Here is a 21870-nt window from a genome sequence, read left to right as displayed (position 1 = left end):
TGAAAGAAGCTGTTCAGTTTGTTTACGTCCATCCCGTCTCTGCTGCTTCCTCCTCCGGGCAGTTGCGGGCACGGTGTCAGTGTCCGTTACGCCTCGTGCCCACTGCACCATCAGTCAACGGACGTGGGAAGGCGTGGCTGACGGATGGGGGAGTAGTCTTTGCAGAGGCAACCGTCAGCCAATCAAATCGCTTCGCCGGGTTCTTCCCGCTTCTTCCTGCTTGTTGCGAGGCAAGATGACCCGCTTTCCCGCTTTCCAGTATCGTCAGAGCCCGAGTCGCGTCACAGTGCTTAAATTTGCATACGCGATCTGATTGGATGACGGATCCGTCGCCGCCGAAAAAGTTGAACATTTTTCAACTTTTTGACGGTGGCGAACGCTCCAAGTCAACGGACGGATCCACAATGCATTGCGCGGCCGTCCCCATTCAAAGTCAATGGGCAACGGACAACTGACGGAGGTAGTGGGTACGGGGCGTTAGTATCCTGTGTTTGTGTAGTATGTCCAGATACCAGCGAATGCCAGTGATGTTACTCGCTCTCAATGTCCTAATGTTTAATATTGTTTCCCTGTCATAAACTACGTTCGTAGGACGTCTCACACTCAAACATTCAATCTCAATCTCACAGATCTCAAGAGGGGCCGCTGCGACTGTGCGCGCCGCCAGTTAGTCGCACTGGCAACGAGTTTACTTCCTCGTCTCCTATCCTGTTCCTAATTCCTCCTCTCGATCTTCTTTTCCTCCGTATTGTCTTCTTTATCAGAGTTGTTGGTATGAAATCCAGTTGTTCGGGTGATAAATCAACTGTCTCGCAAGCGAGTTGAAGCTCCAGAAGGTCCGCTCTAGCGTAAGTGCGTCTCGGTGGATTTGGATACGTGGTGACCACAGCAGAGAATAAACCTCCATAACTTTATGAAGAATGCCTTTTGAATTCCTCCAACGCATTTGACAGTATCCATAAGTCATAAGAATATTGTCACGATTTAAACTCGACAAAAATGTGAAAAAGTAAATTAAATATGTAATAAAGTAGCCTTTCAATGACGAGTCGCTCATAGGAGCGCCCCGCATCTCGTTGCCATGGAAAACCATGTTATACATGCTTACACATCGTCGTTTTTTTGGCGACGATGATTCCTTCTCCTGTGGCGTGGCATAACTATGGTCTTTCAAAAAAATGCGGTGCATGTTCAAATTTGCCGGTAAAATCGTCTCGCTAAACTAAGCTCTGTTCCACCGTCACGCTGGCTCAGAGTGAAAACGCGTTTGCAATTCCTGTACGACCTAGTGCTTTTTGACCCTCTCGGCAGCTCATAGACCGGAAGAAAATGGAAGCCTCCATGAAGCTTACCTGTCCTATGTAACCATATTGATATTAATATTAATTATTCTTCGCTCAGGAGGATAAGTCAGATTTTTGGCAGAGATAATTTTACACCAATGAGGACTTATTTATGAATGAATATGTTGATTTGAGGTAATAAATTACTCAAAATATTACATAGTGTCCCTTTAAAAATAAAAAATAAATATATATATATATATATATTTTTTTTTATTACTTACATCTGTATATCATTGCGGACCGCCATGAATGTTTCTGCAGGCCGCCATTGGCCCCCGGGCCGCACTTTGAGAACCAATGATATGGATGGTATTGCACTCAGGACATGGTCCAGATGCCATGTGTGTTTGTTAAAGCATGTTACTTCTGGTGGGTACGTTTATCTTTCGTGTGTGGAATGAAGTTGATTGCAAAGGTTATACAAATGATGTGCGGGTTTTGCGTCACAACCCTTCTAATCATAATAATCTAAACAACCCGTCTCTGTCTGCTTGACTTTATCCCCAGCTTCCTTCTTGCACCATGAGTTTAGCAGTATGTTACTGCTAGATCCAAGGCCTCCACAGTCATGCAGAGAGTGAGAGGTGTTATCCATGATGGAAATACGCCTGGCTAATCAAGCCCAGCATAGCCTAGAGCTAACCCTCGCTATCCAGTTGATTCTGTCTTTCCTGTTCCTCTCAGTATCTCGATCCCGTGCAGACCCCAGTTTAGGAGAGTACTGACTCCAACACAGTTTCATAAAATGGTATTAACAGGGTCTTGGACCCTCGAACTTGTGTAAAAATCCTCAATGCAAAGATATCATAATGCACCAAGTTCCTTACTTACTATCAATAAGCAGTAATTAGGACTAATTGAATATGGTCATGCAGAATAAGGCATTAATAAGTGCTTTATAATGACTGATAAAGAGCTGATATGCTACTCATATGCATGCCACTAATGATTAATATGTGTACCTTAATATAAAGTGTTACCGTGTGTTGATGTTGAGGAAAGTTTGAAAATACCTCAAAACTTTCCCTTGTCTCATTTCATTTTGTGGCCTCAAAAATGGTACAACAAATGGACAAGTGGCCTTGCCCCTAAAATGATGAAATTCCAGTTGTATAATTTATTATCATATATCATAATTAACTTTTTATTTCTATCATTATATTCAATATGTTATACTTTACTTGTAATATTGCCTGCAGAGTTTGGAAACAAAAGGGCTGTTAAAATAATGTTAATTATGACAATATTGATTATTATAATTATTATTTTCATTACATCATCCAGAGCAAGTTCCCTTGATGGGGGACGAGGGACTACATGACCTTTCCAGTGATCCTCAGACTGAGTCCAGGAGGTGGAACACAAGGGGCAACCTGGGTCCTCAACAAGCTTCATGATTAAAAGTCAATATGCTCCCAGGTAGCTTGTATGAGAACATAAACATGTGTAGCTCGTAAGAGAACGCATGTGTAGGTGTACATGTAGCCCGATGAACATGATGCTTGTAAATTCTCTCTCTCTCTCTCTCTCTCTCTCTCTCTCTCTCTCTCTCTCTCTCTCTCTCTCTCTCTCTCTCTCTCTCTCTCTCTCTCTGCTGGGAGACTGCTGTGGAGATAATTAGCTTAGTTAGTGGAGGCCTTTTGCTGTAAGCAACAGAAACATCTCCTGGAAAGATGCTCCTTATTTAGCACTTAGTATTGGTAAAAAAATTCGCTGGGATTAGCACTCTGAAACACATATATTTTCAGTCATAGAAAGATTAAATTGAAAGAAAATTACATTTATTTCAATAAAATGCATTTTTTCAATGCATTTCGAAAAAATTTATTACTGAGGTAAATAAAACCAACCAGTGCTACCAAGCTTGGGTTTAATGTCTCTCTGGTTAGCAGAGTTTATCACTTTCATCCACTACCTAACTGATTTCATGACAAAAGGATAAAACCATTGAACATTTTTCAATCATAACGATTGAATTTGAAACCCCCAACATGCGTCTAGTGGGTAGTGCACACAGGCCCCGGGCGCCTTGAGGGTCCGGAATACCACCACAGTTTACGCAGTAGATAGTTTATAAGGGTTTAGATTACACCGTCACCAATGTCAATCTGCACAAGAGGTGTTTCTTCAGGTACATCCTGAAGGTCTTGTCTCGCAGGCCGTACACCATGGGGCTGATGGACCGTGGCAAAATGTTGATGATGATGTAGCACGCGAACAATGAGTCCGTCAAACTATTGGGGAACCAGTAGTTCAGAAGCGTTTTCAGCAACGGGTCCACGTATATCAACATGCACAGCAGCAGCTGGAAGCCGTGGAGCAGGATGGTGTTTCGGGCCTTCTTTGCGTCCGCGCTGGCGGCTCGGGCGGTGAACAGGATGCGGAAGTACGTGTAGAGCAGGGTCAGCCAAATGACGACCAGCAGCAACACGTACCAGGCGTCCCTCTTGAGGATGATGTGAGGGTTGCGGAACACTATCTCCCTAAGACAGAAGACATCTGTGCTAAAGAACGCCACGGGCTCGGTAGCCAGGGAGACAAACAGGTCCGGGAGGATGGAGAGCATACTGGTGGCCCAGATCAGACCGATGAAGAGGTATGTCCTCCGCACGGTGCAGATGCGGGCGTGGTGCAGCGGGCGACACACTGCCACGTAGCACTCTAGGGCCATGCAGGAGAGGTTGAGCGGTGTGTTTTCAGTGGTGAACAGTGCCAGCAGGATGATGAAGCTGCACAGGCAGACGTTGATGTGGTAGAGGGTGTAGCCGATAAGGAAGAGGAGGATGGTGAGGGTCAACTGGACAGTGTCATTGATGACCATGTGGATGAAGAGGATGTAGCGGGGATTGGTGTTGAAGATCTGAGAAAGCACAGAAAGCAGAAAAGGATTGGGAAAAGGTTTAATGGTCAAAGGTTGTGCAATGATGAAACCAATATAGGGGAGGGAGTTTTAGATCATGGCAAAAAAGGAAGGCCAGAGTCAGCCCGATTAAAAAAATTATGGCCGCAGCAAAGGAGAGTGTAGCAATGAAGCTTTTAAATCTGAAAAATTTATCAGAAATTAATTGAATAACGATGATAAATGAAATAAGAAAGTGCATGCTTTTCTCAGAGTAGAATATGTCTGCTTTACTGTAGTCTAGATTATTTTGAGGAGCCTCAGGCACTGGCCATATTTGTGTGTCACCTTGTGTAATGTATATGGCTAAGTGTAAACTAGACCATAGACATTTCATTAAATACAGACAAATACAGACAGAGGAAATGGGGTTGAAAGAGACATAAGAATGCTGGTCTGAATCTATGCGGGATCGTAACAAGGAGGTCATATACTGAGTCACTGTACATGTAAACTAAATGTTTGTTTCACCCCAGTCACATCAATGGTACCGTCGACATGTTCTCGGTACTACAAGTCATATATACCAGGGGTCAGCAACCTTTTCAACATGCAGTGCCAGTTTGAAATTTTCTTGTTAATGAGTGTGCCTTAAGCAACAATATATTAAATATTAAGCTGAATTATGACACAGCGACCAAAATTATTTCCAGAAGACCTGGAATCGTATAATGTGTTTTTTGTTGTTGTTATATTTGCAACATGGGATTACAAATTGTAATTACATATGTCCCATTTTAAAACACCACTTTCAGAAACTCATTCAAAAACATATTTGCAATGTGAGAAATGTAAAAAACGAAAATATATGAGAATGTTGGAACCATTCACATCATAACTTGAAGACATGTAAAGCTTTGCAAAACCATGTGAAGGCGATGCATGCAGGCCACTCTCAACAATATTTTAAATATTTTCTTCTCTATTACTCACAACATAGGTTTAGGCTACATACTATTAATTGATCCCATTTCAGAACACTGCTTTCAGTAACTCATTTAAACATATATGCATTGGGAGCAAATGCCCAAAACAGAATAAAGTGCAAAAAAAAATCTGTAGTAATGATTATCCAAATTATGTGAAAAAAAATAAAGTTTATTTTTTTTAATATATATATTTTTTAAGTGTGCCAATGATTTTGCTGCCACGTGCCAGTGGTGGCACGTGTGCCTAGGGTTGCCGACCCCTGATCTATACTGATTATAAGTCATATCAATGCATAGATAAAATATATGCATTAAAAAAAATTCTGGTGGGAGGAGCAGGAGACCTGCTGTTTGTGGAAGGTGTGGATCAGGCTGGCATTGAGGTAAATGACAGTGACTCCCAGAGCCACCACAATGACGTTCTTGGTCACAGCTTTGGAGAAGGAGTCCCTCTGTGAGGCCCCCAGCGTGATGTTTGAAGAGGTCTGATTCATCCCTAGAACGAACGATGTCATCAAATTCAACCATACAAAACATTGATACCTTCAAATATATTCCAAATAAAATGTCTCACTTTGAAAAGAGGCAGATTTAGCGATGATCTTTGTTTTACATCAATAAACAATTGTACATTTAAGAATGTGCACTTAATCCTTTCGTAGCCCTCCTAATTGCCCCGGTTTGTCAAATGCAAATCAAGACTATTTCTCGAATAAAACGTTCAGATTCCGGAATTATTGCATTCACTAATAATCACTTATTGCATTCACATTTACAATCACATGAATAAAGAATGTTACTTACTGAAAATTATTTTCTGATCCAGAACATAAATGCACGTACAGTAGGATTACCTAAAATAAGGGCTGTGAACCAGAATGGTTTGTACATAAGTTAAATCAAGACAAATATCTTCTCCAACCGCTATGTGTATAGCCTCGTTTTGAGATCGAATGTGTCGTATTTGTGTATGGTAGGAGAAAGGTGCCTGGCCTACCAGTAATACAATGATACCAGGGCCTGCTTACATGATGCAAGGGAGTGTGCCAGCTTTGATTCATGATTTATATATGGTAGGATGGTACCTGGGATGGCACCAACTGGTGTCAACAAGGAGTACCTATGGGACATAATCTAAGTTTAAACATTGAGGAATACTGTTAAGATATCAGAACATTTTGAGTTTACTAGTTGGAAATGTGCAGGACAAAACCCTTGGATGCTCATAAATTGGACCTTCCTCAGGAAAGTGCTTTTTTGTTCTTCTGGAGGGCATTTTAACAGAGTTGTTACCTCTTATCGATGGAAGGCATTATGCACCATGCTGGCGTGGATGAAGTTCATAAAGATCCCGAGGAGAACAACAGTCAGGTTCTTGATGAAAACTTTGCGGTACCACGACTGCTATTCCTCATTACTCACAGAAGCATTCATCTCTCCGTGCTCACGATTCATCCTATCCAAAACTCAGCACAGGAGTAATCTGAAAATATTGTACCATTATGCTGTATATTTGGATAATGATTAGAAACAAACCACTATCTTTAATCTCGAACTGAAACGAACATATAAAAACACAACACAACATAACACAACATGAAACTGAACTGGACAGAAAACTCTAACTCAATAAAATGACCATTTACATGTCTAGAAAAAGGCCAATGCATTTCCAAAGTTTACTAGTTGGAAATGTGCAGGACAAAACCCTTGGATGCTCATAAATTGGACCTTCCTCAGGAACAAACAAATCGCAGGTTGCGATTTGTTGGGGGGGATGAAGGGATCACCCCCCCCCCCCCCCCCCTCTGAATTGTTTTTCTTTTTGGAAAATGTAATGTTTCATGTCTTTTCAGTTTGCATTAAAAATGAATGTTCAACTGTTCGAAATGTAGGCTAATAGGGCCTACCATTAACTAAAAAAAAATAATTAGGCCTGTTCATTGCCGATTTTGTCACGATGAAAAAAATTGATAAATCATGCCCCCTCTGTTTTTTTGACAAATGTCACCCTTTACCTAAGTAATGAGGTTGATTAAACCAAACCAGTGCTACCAAGGCCAATGAAGTGTTTGTCGATGTCTCTGATTAGCAAGTTGTTTCATATATGGTGGGCAGGTATGCATATTTAAATTATGTGCTTGCGTATGTTTGAGTGTATGCTTTTAGAGTTCATTCCCTAATTCCCCATAACTATTAGTATGGGTGTACACCTGCTTTGATTAAACGTATAGATTTCCTAACTCCATGATCTTCATGACTTCAATAGTATAAAACTTTGAGAAAGTGTTACATGTAAAAGGATTTGTATTTGCATACCCCCTACCGACATGACCTGTTGGATGGGTTCTCAAAGTTTTGACAGCTGAGGGCCAATTTAGGAACCCAAAATTTGACTGAGGGCCGCCAAAGCCAAAAAAATAGGCGGGAAACGTTGTCAGCATCCCAGTGGTGAAAAAAAACATTGCACCGTGGACCTCTGGGAGTGAGGTCAAGTGAGGTCTAAATCACGAAACTGTGGTTCATCCTTTCAAAGTAATGTACAGTCGGATTAAAACTAACAAATGTAAAAGGATTTAATTGAAAGCTAGAGAGATTAGACTTTTCTCTTTATGTTTATTTATTTCTGTTTAAATTAATATTATTAAAAATAAAATATATATATATATACATATTTTTTTTTTCTTTTTATTACTTACATCTTTATATCATTGCGGACCGCCATGAATGTTTCTGCGGGCCGCCATTGGCCCCCGGGCCGCACTTTGAGAACCAATGATATGGATGGTATTGCACTCAGGACATGGTCCAGATGCCATGTGTGTTTGTTAAAGCATGTTACTTCTGGTGGGTTTATCTTTCGTGTGTGGAATAAAGTTGATTGCAACGGTTATACAAATGATGTGCAGGTTTTGCGTCACAACCCTTCTAATCATAATAATCAAAACAACCCGTCTCTGTCTGCTTGACTTTATCCCCAGCTTCCTTCTTGCACCATGAGTTTAGCAGTATGTTACTGCTAGATCGAAGGCCTCCACAGTCATGCAGAGAGTGAGAGGTGTTATCCATGATGGAAATACGCCTGGCTAATCAAGCCCAGCATAGCCCAGAGCTAACCCTCGCTATCCAGTTGATTCTGTCTTTCCTGTTCCTCTCAGTATCTCGATCCCGTGCAGACCCCAGTTTAGGAGAGTACTGACTCCAACACAGTTTCATAAAATGGTATTAACAGGGTCTTGGACCCTCGAACTTGTGTAAAAATCCTCAATGCAAAGATATCATAATGCACCAAGTTCCTTACTTACTATCAATAAGCAGTAATTAGGACTAATTGAATATGGTCATGCAGAATAAGGCATTAATAAGTGCTTTATAATGACTGATAAAGAGCTGATATACTACTCATATGCATGCCACTAATGATTAATATGTGTACCTTAATATAAAGTGTTACCGTGTTTTGATGTTGAGGAAAGTTTGAAAATACCTCAAAACTTTCCCTTGTCTCAATTCATTTTGTGGCCTCAAAAATTGTACAACAAAAGGACAAGTGGCCTTGCCCCTAAAATGATGAAATTCCAGTTGTATAATTTATTATCATATATCATAATTAACTTTTTATTTCTATCATTATATTCAATATGTTATACTTTACTTGTAATATTGCCTGCAGAGTTTGGAAACAAAAGGGCTGTTAAAATAATGTTAATTATGACAATATTGATTATTCTAATTATTATTTTCATTACATCATCCAGAGCAAGTTCCCTTGATGGGGGACGAGGGACTACATGACCTTTCCAGTGATCCTCAGACTGAGTCCAGGAGGTGGAACACAAGGGGCAACCTGGGTCCTCAACAAGCTTCATGATTAAAAGTCAATATGCTCCCAGGTAGCTTGTATGAGAACATAAACATGTGTAGCTTGTTAGAAAACGCATGTGTAGGTGTACATGTTGCAAGATAAACATGATGCTTGTAAATTCTCTCTCTCTCTCTCTCTCTCTCTCTCTCTCTCTCTCTCTCTCTCTCTCTCTCTCTCTCTCTCTCTCTCTCTCTCTCTCTCTCTCTCTCTCTCTCTCTCTCTCTCCCCCCTCCCTCCCTCCCTGCTGGGAGACTGCTGTGGAGATAATTAGCTTAGTTAGTGGAGGCCTTTTGCCGTTAGCGACAGAAACATCTTCTTGGAAGAAGCTCCTTACTTAGCACTTAGTATTGGTAAAAAAAATTCGCTGGGATTAGCACTCTGAAACACATATATTTTTTAAATGCATTTTGAAAAATTAATTACTGAGGTAAATAAATGCTACCAAGCTTGGGTTTAATGTCTCTCTGCTTAGCAGAGTTTATCACTTTCATCCACTACCTAACTGATTTCATGACAAAAGGATAAAACCATTGAAAATTTTTCAATCATAACGATTGAATTTGAAACCCCCAACATGGGTCTAGTGGGTAGTGCACACAGGGCCCGGGCACCTTGTGGATCCAGAATACCACCACAGTTTACGCAGTAGATAGTTTATAAGGGTTTCGGTATCACCGTCACCAACGTCAATCTGCACAAGAGGTGTTTCTTCAGGTACATCCTGAAGGTCTTGTCTCGCAGGCCGTACACCATGGGGCTGATGAACCGTGGCAAAATGTTGATGATGATGTAGCATGCGAACAATGAGTCCGCCAAACTATTTGGGAACCAGTAGTTCAGAAGCGTTTTCAGATACGGGTCCACGTACGTCAACATGCACAGCAGCAGCTGGAAGCCGTGGAGCAGGATGGTGTTTCGGGCCTTCTTTGCGTCCGCGCTGGCGGCTCGGGCGGTAAACAGGATGCGGAAGTACGTGTAGAGCAGGGTCAGCCAAATGACGACCAGCAGTAACAAGTACCAGGTATCCCTCTTGAGGATGATGTGAGGGCTACGGAACACCGCCACCCTCACACAGAAGACATCTGTGCTAAAGAACGCCACGGGCTCGGTAGCCAGGGCGACAAACAGGTCCGGGAGGACGGAGAGCATACTGATGGCCCAGATCAGACCAATGAAGAGGTAGGTTCTCCGCACGGTGCAGATGCGGGCGTGGTGCAGCGGGCGACACACTGCCACGTAGCACTCTAGGGCCATGCAGGAGAGGTTGAGCGGTGTGTTTTCAGTGGTGAACAGAGCCAGCAGGGTGATGAAGCTGCACAGGCAGACGTTGATGTGGTAGAGGGTGTAGCTGAGCAGGAAGAGGAGGATGGTGAGGGTCAGCTGGACTGTGTCATTGATGACCATGTGGATGAAGAGGATGTAGCGGGGATTGGTGTTGAAGATCTGAGAAAGCACAGAAAGCAGAAAAGGATTGGGGAAAGGTTTAATGGTCAAAGGTTGTGCAATGATGAAAAGAATATCGGGGAGGGAGTTTTAGATTATGGCAGAAAAGGAAGGCCACTGTCTGCCCAATTCAAAAAATGATGGCCGCAACAAAGGAGAGTGTAGCAATAAAGCTTTTAAATCAGAAAAATGTATCAGAAATAAATTGAATAACGATGATAAATGAAACAGGAAAGTGCATGCTTTTCTCAGAGTAGAATATGTCTTTTGCTTTAGTCTAGATCATTTTGAGGATCCTAAGGCAATGGCCATATTTGTGTGTAACCTTGTTTAATTTATATTGCTTAGCGTAAACTAGAACACAGACATTACATTAAATACAGACAAATACAGACAGAGGGAATGGGGTTGAAAGAGAGATAAGAATGCTGGTCTGAATCTATGCGGGATCGCAACAAGGAGGACATATACTGAGTCACTGTACATGTAAACTAAACGTTTCTTTCACCCCAGTCACATCATGGGTACCGTGGATATGCTCTTGGTAATACAAGTAATATACTGATTATAAGTCATATTAATGCAAGCATTTGCTTGTGGGAGGAGAAGGAGACCTGCTGTTTGTGGAAGATGTGGATAAGGCTGGCATTGAGGTAAATGACAGTGACTCCCAGAGCCACCACAATGACGTTCTTGATCACAGCTTTGGAGAAGGAGTCCCTCTGTGAGGCCCCCAGCGTGATGTTGGAAGAGGTCTGATTCATCCCTAGAACGAACAATGTCATCAAATTCAACCATACAAAACATCGATACCCTCAAATATATTGGAAGTTATATTCCAAATAAAATGTCTCACTTTGAACAAAGGCAGATTTAGCGATCATCTTTGTTTTACATCAATCAACAATAGTACATTTAAGAATGTGCACTTAATCCTTTCGTAGCCCTCCTAATTGCCTCGGTTTGTCAAATGCAAATCAAGGCTATTTCTCGAATAAAAGGTATATTCCGGAAATATTGCATTCACTAATAATCACTTGCAGACAAAAAAGTATAAAAACAAACAAACAAACATAACATTTACAATCACATAAATAAAGAATGTTACTTACTGAAAATTATTTTCTGATCCAGAACATAAATGCACAGTAGGATTACCTAAAATAAGGGCTGTGAACCAGAATGGTTTCTGCATAAGTTAAATCACGAAAAATATCTTCTCCAACCGCCATGTGTATAGCCCCGTTTTGAGATCGAATGTGTCGTATTTGTGTATGGCAGGAGAAAGGTGCCTGGCCTACCAGTAATACAATGATACCAGGGCCTGCTTACATGATACAAGGGAGTGTGCCAGCTTTGATTCATGATTTATATATATGGTAGGATGGTACGTGGGATGGCACCAACTGGTGTCAACAAGGAGTACCTATGGGACATAATGTACGTTTAAACATTGAGGAATACTGTTAAGATATCAGAACATTTTGAGTTTACTAGTTGGAAATGTGCAGGACAAAACCCTTGGATGCTCATAAATTGGACCTTCCTCAGGAAAGTGCTTTTTTGTTCTTCTGGAGGGCATTTTAACAGAGTTGTTACCTCTTATCGTGGAAGCATAGGCGTCGATTACGTGGGGGACGGGGGGGGACATGTCCCCCCCACTAATTGAAATACAAATTTTGTCCCCACCAGTTTTAAAAATGTGCAAACCAATTGCGACTGAAAAAATCCCCACATACTCAACCGAAATCGTCGAGTCTAAAATCATGCGATAGGCGCGCTCGAAGACATAATTTATGCAATAGGCCTACCTAATAACCGTTGGAACACACAAGACCGGAACCCATAGCAACGCCGGTAAACAAACCCCGACTCCCGAGAAGCCCAATCCCTATGAGCTCCCCGCGCTACGGCCATCCGGAGGCACACAGAGCTTTTGGCCATGATATTATGTATACAATTATATTATAATGGAAGGCTGGCTCCTGTGAACCCGTTACAAAGGCATTATGCACCATGCTGGCATGGACCTAGTTCATACAGATCCCGAGGAGAACAACAGTCAGGTTCTTGATGAAGGCTTTGCGGTACCACGACTGCTATTCCTCATTACTCACAGAAGCATTCATCTCTCCGTGCTCACGATTCAGCCTATCCAAAACTGAGCACAGGAGTAATCTGAAAATATTGTACCATTATGCTGTGTATTTGGATAATGATTAGAAACAAACCACTATCTTTAATCTCGAACTGAAACTAACATATAAAAACACAAGACAACATAACACAACATGAAACTGAACTGGACAGAAAACTCTAACTCAATAAAATGACCATTTACATGTCTAGAAAAAGGCCAATAGATTTCCAAACATAAGCAGGGTGCGATTTGTTGGGGGGGAGGAAGGGATCACCCCCCCCCCCCCCCCCCCCCCTCTGAATTGTTTTTCTTTTTGGAAAATTTAATGTTTCATGTCTTTTTTAGTTTGCATTAAAAATGAATGTTCAACTGTTCGAAATGTAGGCTAATAGGGCCTACCATTAACTAAAAAAAAAGAATTAGGCCTGTTCATTGCCGATTTTGTCACGATGAAAAAAATTGATAAATCATGCCCCCTCTGTTTTTTTGACAAATGTCACCCTTTACCTAAGTAATGAGGTTGATTAAACCAAACCAGTGCTACCAAGGCCAATGAAGTGTTTGTCGATGTCTCTGATTAGCAAGTTGTTTCATATATGGTGGGCAGGTATGCATATTTAAATTGTGTGCTTGCGTATGTTTGAGTGTATGCTTTTAGAGTTCATTCCCTAATTCCCCATAACTATTAGTATGGGTGTACACCTGCTTTGATTAAACGTATAGATTTCCTGACTCCATGATCTTCATGACTTCAATAGTATTAAACTTTGAGAAAGTGTTACATGTAAAAGGATTTGTATTTGCATACGATTTGTATTAATAACCCCCTACCGACATGACCTGTTGGATATCAGGGGTTCTCAAAGTTTTGACAGCTGAGGGCCAATTTAGGAACCCAAAATTTGACTGAGGGCCGCCAAAGCCAAAAAAAATAGGCCGGAAACGTTGTCAGCATCCCAGTGGTGAAAAAAAACATTGCACCGTGGACCTCTGGGAGTGAGGTCTAAATCACGAAACTGTGGTTCATCCTTTCAAAGTAATGTACAGTCGGATTAAAACTAACAAATGTAAAAGGATTTAATTGAAAGCTAGAGAGATTAGACTTTTCTCTTTATGTTTATTTATTTCTGTTTAAATTAATATTATTAAAAAAAATATATATATATACTGTATATATATATATATTTTTTTTTTTCTTTTTATTACTTACATCTGTATATCATTGCGGACCGCCATGAATGTTTCTGCAGGCCGCCATTGGCCCCCGGGCCGCACTTTGAGAACCAATGATATGGATGGTATTGCACTCAGGACATGGTCCAGATGCCATGTGTGTTTGTTAAAGCATGTTACTTCTGGTGGGTACGTTTATCTTTCGTGTGTGGAATGAAGTTGATTGCAAAGGTTACACAAATGATGTGCGGGTTTTGCGTTACAACCCTTCTAATCATAATAATCGAAACAACCCGTCTCTGTCTGATTGACTTTATCCCCAGCTTCCTTCTTGCACCATGAGTTTAGCAGTATGTTACTGCTAGATCCAAGGCCTCCACAGTCACGCAGAGAGTGAGAGGTGTTATTCATGATGGAAATACGCCTGGCTAATCAAGCCCAGCATAGCCCAGAGCTAACCCTCGCTATCCAGTTGATTCTGTCTTTCCTGTTCCTCTCAGTATCTCGATCCCGTGCAGACCCCAGTTTAGGAGAGTACTGACTCCAACACAGTTTCATAAAATGGTATTAACAGGGTCTTGGACCCTCGAACTTGTGTAAAAATCCTCAATGCAAAGATATCATAATGCACCAAGTTCCTTACTTACTATCAATAAGCAGTAATTAGGACTAATTGAATATGGTCATGCAGAATAAGGCATTAATAAGTGCTTTATAATGACTGATAAAGAGCTGATATGCTACACATATGCATGCCACTAATGATTAATATGTGTACCTTAATATAAAGTGTTACCGTGTTTTGATGTTGAGGAAAGTTTGAAAATACCTCAAAACTTTCCCTTGTCTCATTTCATTTTGTGGCCTCAAAAATGGTACAACAAAAGAACAAGTGGCCTTGCCACTAAAATGATGAAATTCCAGTTGTATAATTTATTATCATATATCATAATTTACTTTTTATTTCTATCATTATATTCAATATGTTATACTTTACTTGTAATATTGCCTGCAGAGTTTGGAAACAAAAGGGCTGTTAAAATAATGTTAATTATGACAATATTGATTATTATAATTATTATTTTCATTACATCATCCAGAGCAAGTTCCCTTGATGGGGGACGAGGGACTACATGACCTTTCCAGTGATCCTCAGACTGAGTCCAGGAGGTGGAACACAAGGGGCAACCTGGGTCCTCAACAAGCTTCATGATTAAAGGTCAATATGCTCCCAGGTAGCTTGTATGAGAACATAAACATGTGTAGCTCGTTAGAGAACGCATGTGTAGGTGTACCATGTTGCAAGATAAACATGATGCTTGTAAATTCTCTCTCTCTGTCTCTCTCTCTCTCTCTCTCTCCTCTCCTCTCTCTCTCTCTCTCTCTCTCTCTCTCTCTCTCTCTCTCTCTCTCTCTCTCTCAATCTCTCTCTCTCTCACTCTCACTCTCTCCCTCTCTCTCTCTCTCCCTGCTGGGAGACTGATGTGGAGATAATTAGCTTAGTTAGTGGAGGCCTTTTGCTGTAAGCGACAGCAACATCTCCTGGGAAGATGCTCCTTACTTAGCACTTAGTATTGGTAAAAAAATTCGCTGGGATTAGCACTCTGAAACACATATATTTTCAGTCATAGAAAGTCCTACATTTATTTCAATAAAATGCATTTTTTCAATGCATTTCGAAAAATTAATTACTGAGGTAAATAAAACCAACCAGTGCTACCAAGCTTGGGTTTAATGTCTCTCTGGTTAGCAGAGTTTATCACTTTCATCCACTACCTAACTGATTTCATGAAAAAGGATAAAAACCATTGAACATTTTTCAATCATAACGATTGAATTTGAAACCCCCAACATGCGTCTAGTGGGTAGTGCACACAGGCCCCGGGCGCCTGAGGGTCCGGAATACCACCACAGTTTACGCAGTAGATAGTTTATAAGGGTTTAGATTACACCGTCACCAATGTCAATCTGCACAAGAGGTGTTTCTTCAGGTACATCCTGAAGGTCTTGTCTCGCAGGCCGTACACCATGGGGCTGATGGACCGTGCAAAATGCTGATGATGATGTAGCACGCGAACAATGAGTCCGTCAAACTATTGGGGAACCAGTATTTCAGAAGCGTTTTCAGCAACGGGTCCACGTATATCAACATGCACAGCAGCAGCTGGAAGCCGTGGAGCAGGATGGTGTTTCGGGCCTTCTTAGCGTCCGCGCTGGCTGGCTCGGGCGGTGAACAGGATGCGGAAGTACGTGTAGAGCAGGGTCAGCCAAATGACGACCAGCAGCAACACGTACCAGGCGTCCCTCTTGAGGATGATGTGAGGGTTGCGGAACACTATCTCCCTAAGACAGAAGACATCTGTGCTAAAGAACGCCACGGGCTCGGTAGCCAGGGCGACAAACAGGTCCGGGAGGATGGAGAGCATACTGGTGGCCCAGATCAGACCGATGAAGAGGTATGTTCTCCGCACGGTGCAGATGCGGGCGTGGTGCAGCGGGCGACACACTGCCACGTAGCACTCTAGGGCCATGCAGGAGAGGTTGAGCGGTGTGTTTTCAGTGGTGAACAGAGCCAGCAGGGTGATGAATGCTGCACAGGCAGACGTTGATGTGGTAGAGGGTGTAGCCGATAAGGAAGAGGAGGATGGTGAGGGTCAACTGGACAGTGTCATTGATGACCATGTGGATGAAGAGGATGTAGCGGGGATTGGTGTTGAAGATCTGAGAAAGCACAGAAAGCAGAAAAGGATTGGGAAAAGGTTTAAGGGTCAAAGTTGTGCAATGATGAAACCAATATAGGGGAGGAGTTTTAGATCATGGCAAAAAAGGAAGGCCACTGTCCCATCTTAAAACACCACTTTCAGAAAACTCATTCAAAAACATATTTGCAATGTGAGAAATGTAAAAAACGAGAATGTATGAGAATGTTGGAACCATCCACATCATATCTTTAAGACATGTAAAGCTTTGCAAAACCATGTGAAGGCGATGCATGCAGGCCACTTGCAACAATATTTTAAATATTTTCTTTTCTATTACTCACAACATTGGTTTAGGCTACATACTATTAATTGATCCCATTTCAGAACACTGCTTTCAGTAACTCATTTAAACATATCTGCACTGGGAGGAAATGCCCAAAACAGAATAAAGTTTTTTTTTTTTTTGTATATATATATTTTAAGTGTGCCAATGATTATGCTGCCACGTGCCAGTGGTGGCACTTGTGCCTAGGGTTGCCGACCCCTGATCTATACTTATTATAAGTCATATTAATGCAAGCATTTGCTTGTGGGAGGAGCAGGAGACCTGCTGTTTGTGGAAGGTGTGGATCAGGCTGGCATTGAGGTAAATGACAGTGACTCCCAGAGCCACCACAATGACGTTCTTGGTCACAGCTTTGGAGAAGGAGTCCCTCTGTGAGGCCCCCAGCGTGATGTTGGAAGAGGTCTGATTCATCTCTAGAAGGAACAATGTCATCAAATTCAAACATACAAAACATTGATACCTTCAAAGATATTTGAAGTTATATTCCAAATAAAATTTCTCACTTTGAACAAAGGCAGATTTAGCGATCATCTTTGTTTTACATCAATAAACAATAGTCATTTAAGAATGTGCACTTAATCCTTTCGTAGCCCTCCTAATTGCCCCGGTTTGTCAAATGAAAATCAAGACTATTTCTCGAATCAAAGGTTCAGATTCCAGAATTATTGCATTGCAGACAAAAAAGTATAAAAACAAACAAACAAATATAGCATTTACAATCACATAAATAAAGAATGTTACTTACTGAAAATTATTTTTTGATCCTGAACATAAATGCATGGACAGTAGGATAACCTAAAATAAGGGCTGTGAACCAGAATGGTTTGTACATAAGTTAAATCACGACAAATATCTTCTCCAACCGCTATATGTAGCCCCGTTTTGAGATTGAACGTGTCGCATTTGTGTTTGGTAGGGAGAAAGGTGCCTGGCCTACCAGTAATACCATGATACAAGGGAGCGTGCCAGCTTTGATTCATGATTTATATATGGTAGGATGGTACCTGGGATGGCACCAACTGGTGTCAACAAGGAGTACCTATGGGACATAATCTAAGTTTAAACATTGAGGAATACGGTTAAGATATCAGAACATTTTGAGTTTACTAGTTGGAAATTTGTAGGGCAAAACCCTTGGATGCTCATAAATTGGACCTTCCTCATTAGAAGACAGCAGCTACAATGATTTAACATCTACAATGTAAGGACAGGGTTTCAGTTGGTTCATCTACAGCAGCATTATAATTACGCATTAGAATGAATCCACATAAAATAGATTGCCCTGGCATATATTCACCACTTGCAAACTTGAGCCTACCAGTAATACAATGATACCAGGGCCTGCTTACATGATACAAGGGAGCGTGCCAGCATTGATTCAAGATTTATAAGAGCAATTACAGAAATCTTCTATTCATACATATTCATGTTGAATCCTTTTAATTGTCAAGTTAAGAACAATTGTGTTGTCATTTAACTTAAATAAATAATAATTTAGACCTTCCCTGATTCTATTGGTTGGCAAAACAGATGATTACTATGGCATTTGAACAGTGACGGTTTTTCCAGGGAAAGGAAGGAAGTGACGTATAAGCGAGGGTTTACCTTCACTACTGTCCTAACCTCTTAACCCTAGACTCTTGAGGATGTGAAATCCTGAATGTCACAGAATTCAATTAAATAAGACGAAAACCGACCCGAACCCTATTACCCAGTTTGGCTTCTAAAGTAATTTCTCTCAAAATGTAATTTCTGTCAGAATTCGGTTTCTCATCTGCAACCATCGAGATAGATACAATGTGTTTTTAATTGTGGTGCTGACTTGAATGGTTGAAGTTCAATGTAAGTGTAAATCTATTTAGTTAATGTAATGCTTGACTTTTACGTGCAGTGTGCTCTGCAAACAAAAGTTCTGTTAAATAAAGTAAATGATGATGATGAAGATGATGATGATGATGATGATGATGAATATTATCCTACTTTCATTATTACATCATTCTTCAAGGCTAGCTCTACCTGGGGGAGGTGGCACTGGGGTGTGTGTGTGGGGGGGGGGCAACAGGCTGTGGTATTGTCCCACAACAAAGGTCACTATACACTAGGTGACCTTTCCCATAATCCTCAGTGATTACAGGAGGGGAAACAAGAGGGGTCCCTGGGTCCTAAATAAGCATCACGAGTAAAGAGGTCAATATGCTCCCCAGAAGCTCATTAGAGAACACACACATATGTAGGCGTGCATGTGTCACAAGAATGCTCTTACGTTCTCTCTCTCTCTCTCTCTCTCTCTCTCTCTCTCTCTCTCTCTCTCTCTCTCTCTCTCTCTCTCTCTCTCTCTCTCTCTCTCTCTCTCTCTCTCTCTCTCTCTCTCTCTCTCTCTCTCTCTCTCTCTCTCTCTCTTTCTCTCTTTCTCTCTCTCTCTCTCTCTCTCTCTGGCGTAAACCTTTTACCTGGTTTTGATTAGCAAGACTGGGAGGCTACAGTGGTGAGATAATTAGCCTTATTATCTCAGGTCTTGGCCTTCTGGCTGTTGGGAGAGGAGGCCCAGGGGGATTGCTCTGTTTGTTTTCCAAGCCTCAGGAAATCATTCTTTATGTGGTAGATGTTTTCACAATCACTGATGCCATGGAGAGGTCTTATTTCATCATCTGGGTTATAGTCAGTGTATTGCTTCTCTACTGCCCATGAATTCCTCCCAGAGAAAAGTGTCTAATGTATGTCGGTCAAGCTTCCATTTGGAAACCTTGCTTGCAGTATCCTATGAAGTACACTGATTATGTACTTAAGCATGCAGTGCTATATCATGTGTTGTGCCCTTACATGCTCAGAATACTACATAATACAAAAAGAACATAAATACATGTCTACATGCCATGCCTCTTTGATTTTATCAAGGGAATGTTAAAAAGCAAAAAAGTGATATTGTATTGAAGAACAATAATGACCTCTAATGAAATCGTAATCACCAATTTTCTCTGACAAGGGGGTAGTTACTTATTGCTCATTTTACACTGTATTTTGAGGGTCCTGGCCTGGGCAAAATATCCAGGCAGCCACAGCATGAAAATGTTTGGGAACGCCAACCCTGCATGTTAAGTGCTCAATGTTTATTACTCTTAATTATAATGGATATAACACTACAAATATGCATTTTGATAAAAAAAGTTAGCACTTTGCATCGTAAGTTCAACTTTGATAACTTTGCCCTCCGAGTCCAGACCCATTCTCTACAGTATACATTAGGTAATATTGTCATCATATTATAACAAACACTCCCTAGGGTGTTATTATTATCATCATAATGAATCAGCCCTCTGCAGCAGTCTTCAGCTCCTGTCTGACGAGATCTGTCTGTAGAGATCATGCGTGGTAAAGGTCACGCTCATTACCAACCTGTCTGTTTTCAAACCGGCCCGCTCTCTACGGAGGTGATCTTTACAACGCCAGTCCTGGGAAACCAGTAAATAACAGCTGTTGAACAACAGCAGTTGAGATGGAAGTTTCCTGTTTATTTCTAGAGTCCTGAACTTTAGAGGGCGAGCAACACAACATGATGATATCAAGGAGGTTGCTTTCATCACTGCAGGTTTCTACGAAAAACACGTTTACAACTTTACCAGTGAAACTTTTGAAAACGTTTGAGGCCGTGATCCCCCAGTGATCTTTCTTTTGGACCTGGACCCATCAATTAATTTGTGCGGTAAAATAAGCAATATGTTCTCATAAGGTGTTATTCTTAGGCTTTATTCTTTCTTTCTTTCTTATTCTCTACACATTTTGGGATCCTACTCCTCTCACAATCACCTTGGCATTCCACTTTTAAAATGTTCATTTTAGCATGGAATCACATTTTTTAAACGCTTTAACTTTTTCAATTATTCTACTTTGAAAATATTTTTTTTCATAATAGAAGTCATTCATTTTTCTCTTGGACTTAACTCCTCTTTGCATCCGTGGAAGTTAGGATGTCCCTATGGAGAGGGTTTTGTGCTGCAGTCTAGAGAGGTGGGGTCTGAAGGTTGTTGTGGTGTTAGATGAGCCCCCCCCCCCCCCTTCTCCTCTGGTCTTTTCTGTAAACCTCTCTACAAACTTTAAATGCTCAGTTTGAACTCTGTTGAGATCATCACTATTTTCAAATGTTTTCACTGTTTAGAAGTTTCCTACAATAACCTAAAGGCTAAAGGCTTTATGTCATTGTACTTTGCTGGTGTTGAACAGAATCCAGAGAAGCTGCAACTCTCTGGACTAAGCAATCTATAGCCAGAAAGAAAAATTAAATTACGTTTTTTATTTTTCAAAATATTTATTTCCTTTGTGTTGTCCAGAGACAAAACAAGGCTTATTATGAAATATACAAAAGGTAAAATAAAAAAAACAAAGCCCCTGTGACCTCATTTAAAATACATTCCTTATGAAATATAATTAATTTTGAACCACAGATCCCGGGTAGTGATTTAAGGCCAGCAGAGGCTAACGGCTAATTAACAGAGACAGATGTGTTGGTTGCTTGGTATTGGTAGTATGTTAGCAAAGCTAATGCTACAATGGTAATATGCTATCAAAGCCAATGGTACGATGGATAAATGCTATCAAAACTAATACTACGATGGTCATTTGCTATACTAAATGATTCAGCGCATAATCTCTAAAACACTTCTTACAGCACAGAGTTTGAATTATTTGGTCGTTTGCTTCAGCCAAACAAAATGCCCTGATATGTTCACCAAATGGACAACCTGAGATTGCCTCTCCATTTATTTCCATCAGTCTTCCTTTCACTGCTCAGACAGACCTCAAGACTGTCCTCTGTAGTGGGAAATAACTCCTATCCAATACTAACATAAAGGTAATGATCACCTCCAAAATACTTATTTGGCATAAGTCATCACAAGTCACTCATTTAAACCATCCTCTGAGGGGAAACTACAAGATTTTTTTTACACTCTGAGCACTTGAAGCTGTCGAGCTGTTGGCTGCTTGCGGTTGACCTGAATCTATTAGCTATAGGTGTTGGTGAGTTTTTGTTC

At 41.0% G+C, this 21870-nt stretch overlaps 2 protein-coding genes and 1 pseudogene across 2 annotated transcripts; all 3 read right to left on the bottom strand.

The window, feature by feature from the left end:
- Positions 1–2535: 2535 nt before the first annotated feature.
- On the bottom strand, positions 2536–5731 carry LOC132470999 (odorant receptor 131-2-like). Its single transcript, XM_060069960.1, has 2 exons — positions 5519–5731; positions 2536–4206 (listed from the first exon to the last, which is right to left on the bottom strand). Exons 1-2 carry the CDS (start codon positions 5687–5689, stop codon positions 3433–3435), a joined length of 945 nt encoding a protein of 314 aa, XP_059925943.1. The 5' UTR covers positions 5690–5731; the 3' UTR covers positions 2536–3432.
- A 3795-nt stretch (positions 5732–9526) lies between these two features.
- On the bottom strand, positions 9527–11255 carry LOC132471230 (odorant receptor 131-2-like). Its single transcript, XM_060070358.1, has 2 exons — positions 11097–11255; positions 9527–10482 (listed from the first exon to the last, which is right to left on the bottom strand). Exons 1-2 carry the CDS (start codon positions 11244–11246, stop codon positions 9694–9696), a joined length of 939 nt encoding a protein of 312 aa, XP_059926341.1. The 5' UTR covers positions 11247–11255; the 3' UTR covers positions 9527–9693.
- A 4441-nt stretch (positions 11256–15696) lies between these two features.
- Positions 15697–17628, bottom strand: LOC132471105 (odorant receptor 131-2-like; annotated as a pseudogene).
- Between the last annotated feature and the right edge of the window lie 4242 nt (positions 17629–21870).

Source organism: Gadus macrocephalus, chromosome 13 (genome assembly GCF_031168955.1).
Source record: "Gadus macrocephalus chromosome 13, ASM3116895v1".
Taxonomy (NCBI): domain Eukaryota; kingdom Metazoa; phylum Chordata; class Actinopteri; order Gadiformes; family Gadidae; genus Gadus; species Gadus macrocephalus.
This window is presented reverse-complemented; position numbering and strand designations above follow the sequence as displayed.

Excerpts from the sequence above, each read along its gene's own strand:
- LOC132470999 (XM_060069960.1), bottom strand. The coding sequence starts at position 5,689 with ATGACATCGTTCGTTCTAGGGATGAATCAGACCTCTTCAAACATCACG. Across the intron at positions 4,207-5,518 it reads ACACCTTCCACAAACAGCAG|ATCTTCAACACCAATCCCCG; the intron begins GTCTCCTGCTCC and ends GTGCTTTCTCAG.
- LOC132471230 (XM_060070358.1), bottom strand. The coding sequence starts at position 11,246 with ATGAATCAGACCTCTTCCAACATCACGCTGGGGGCCTCACAGAGGGAC. Across the intron at positions 10,483-11,096 it reads ACATCTTCCACAAACAGCAG|ATCTTCAACACCAATCCCCG; the intron begins GTCTCCTTCTCC and ends GTGCTTTCTCAG.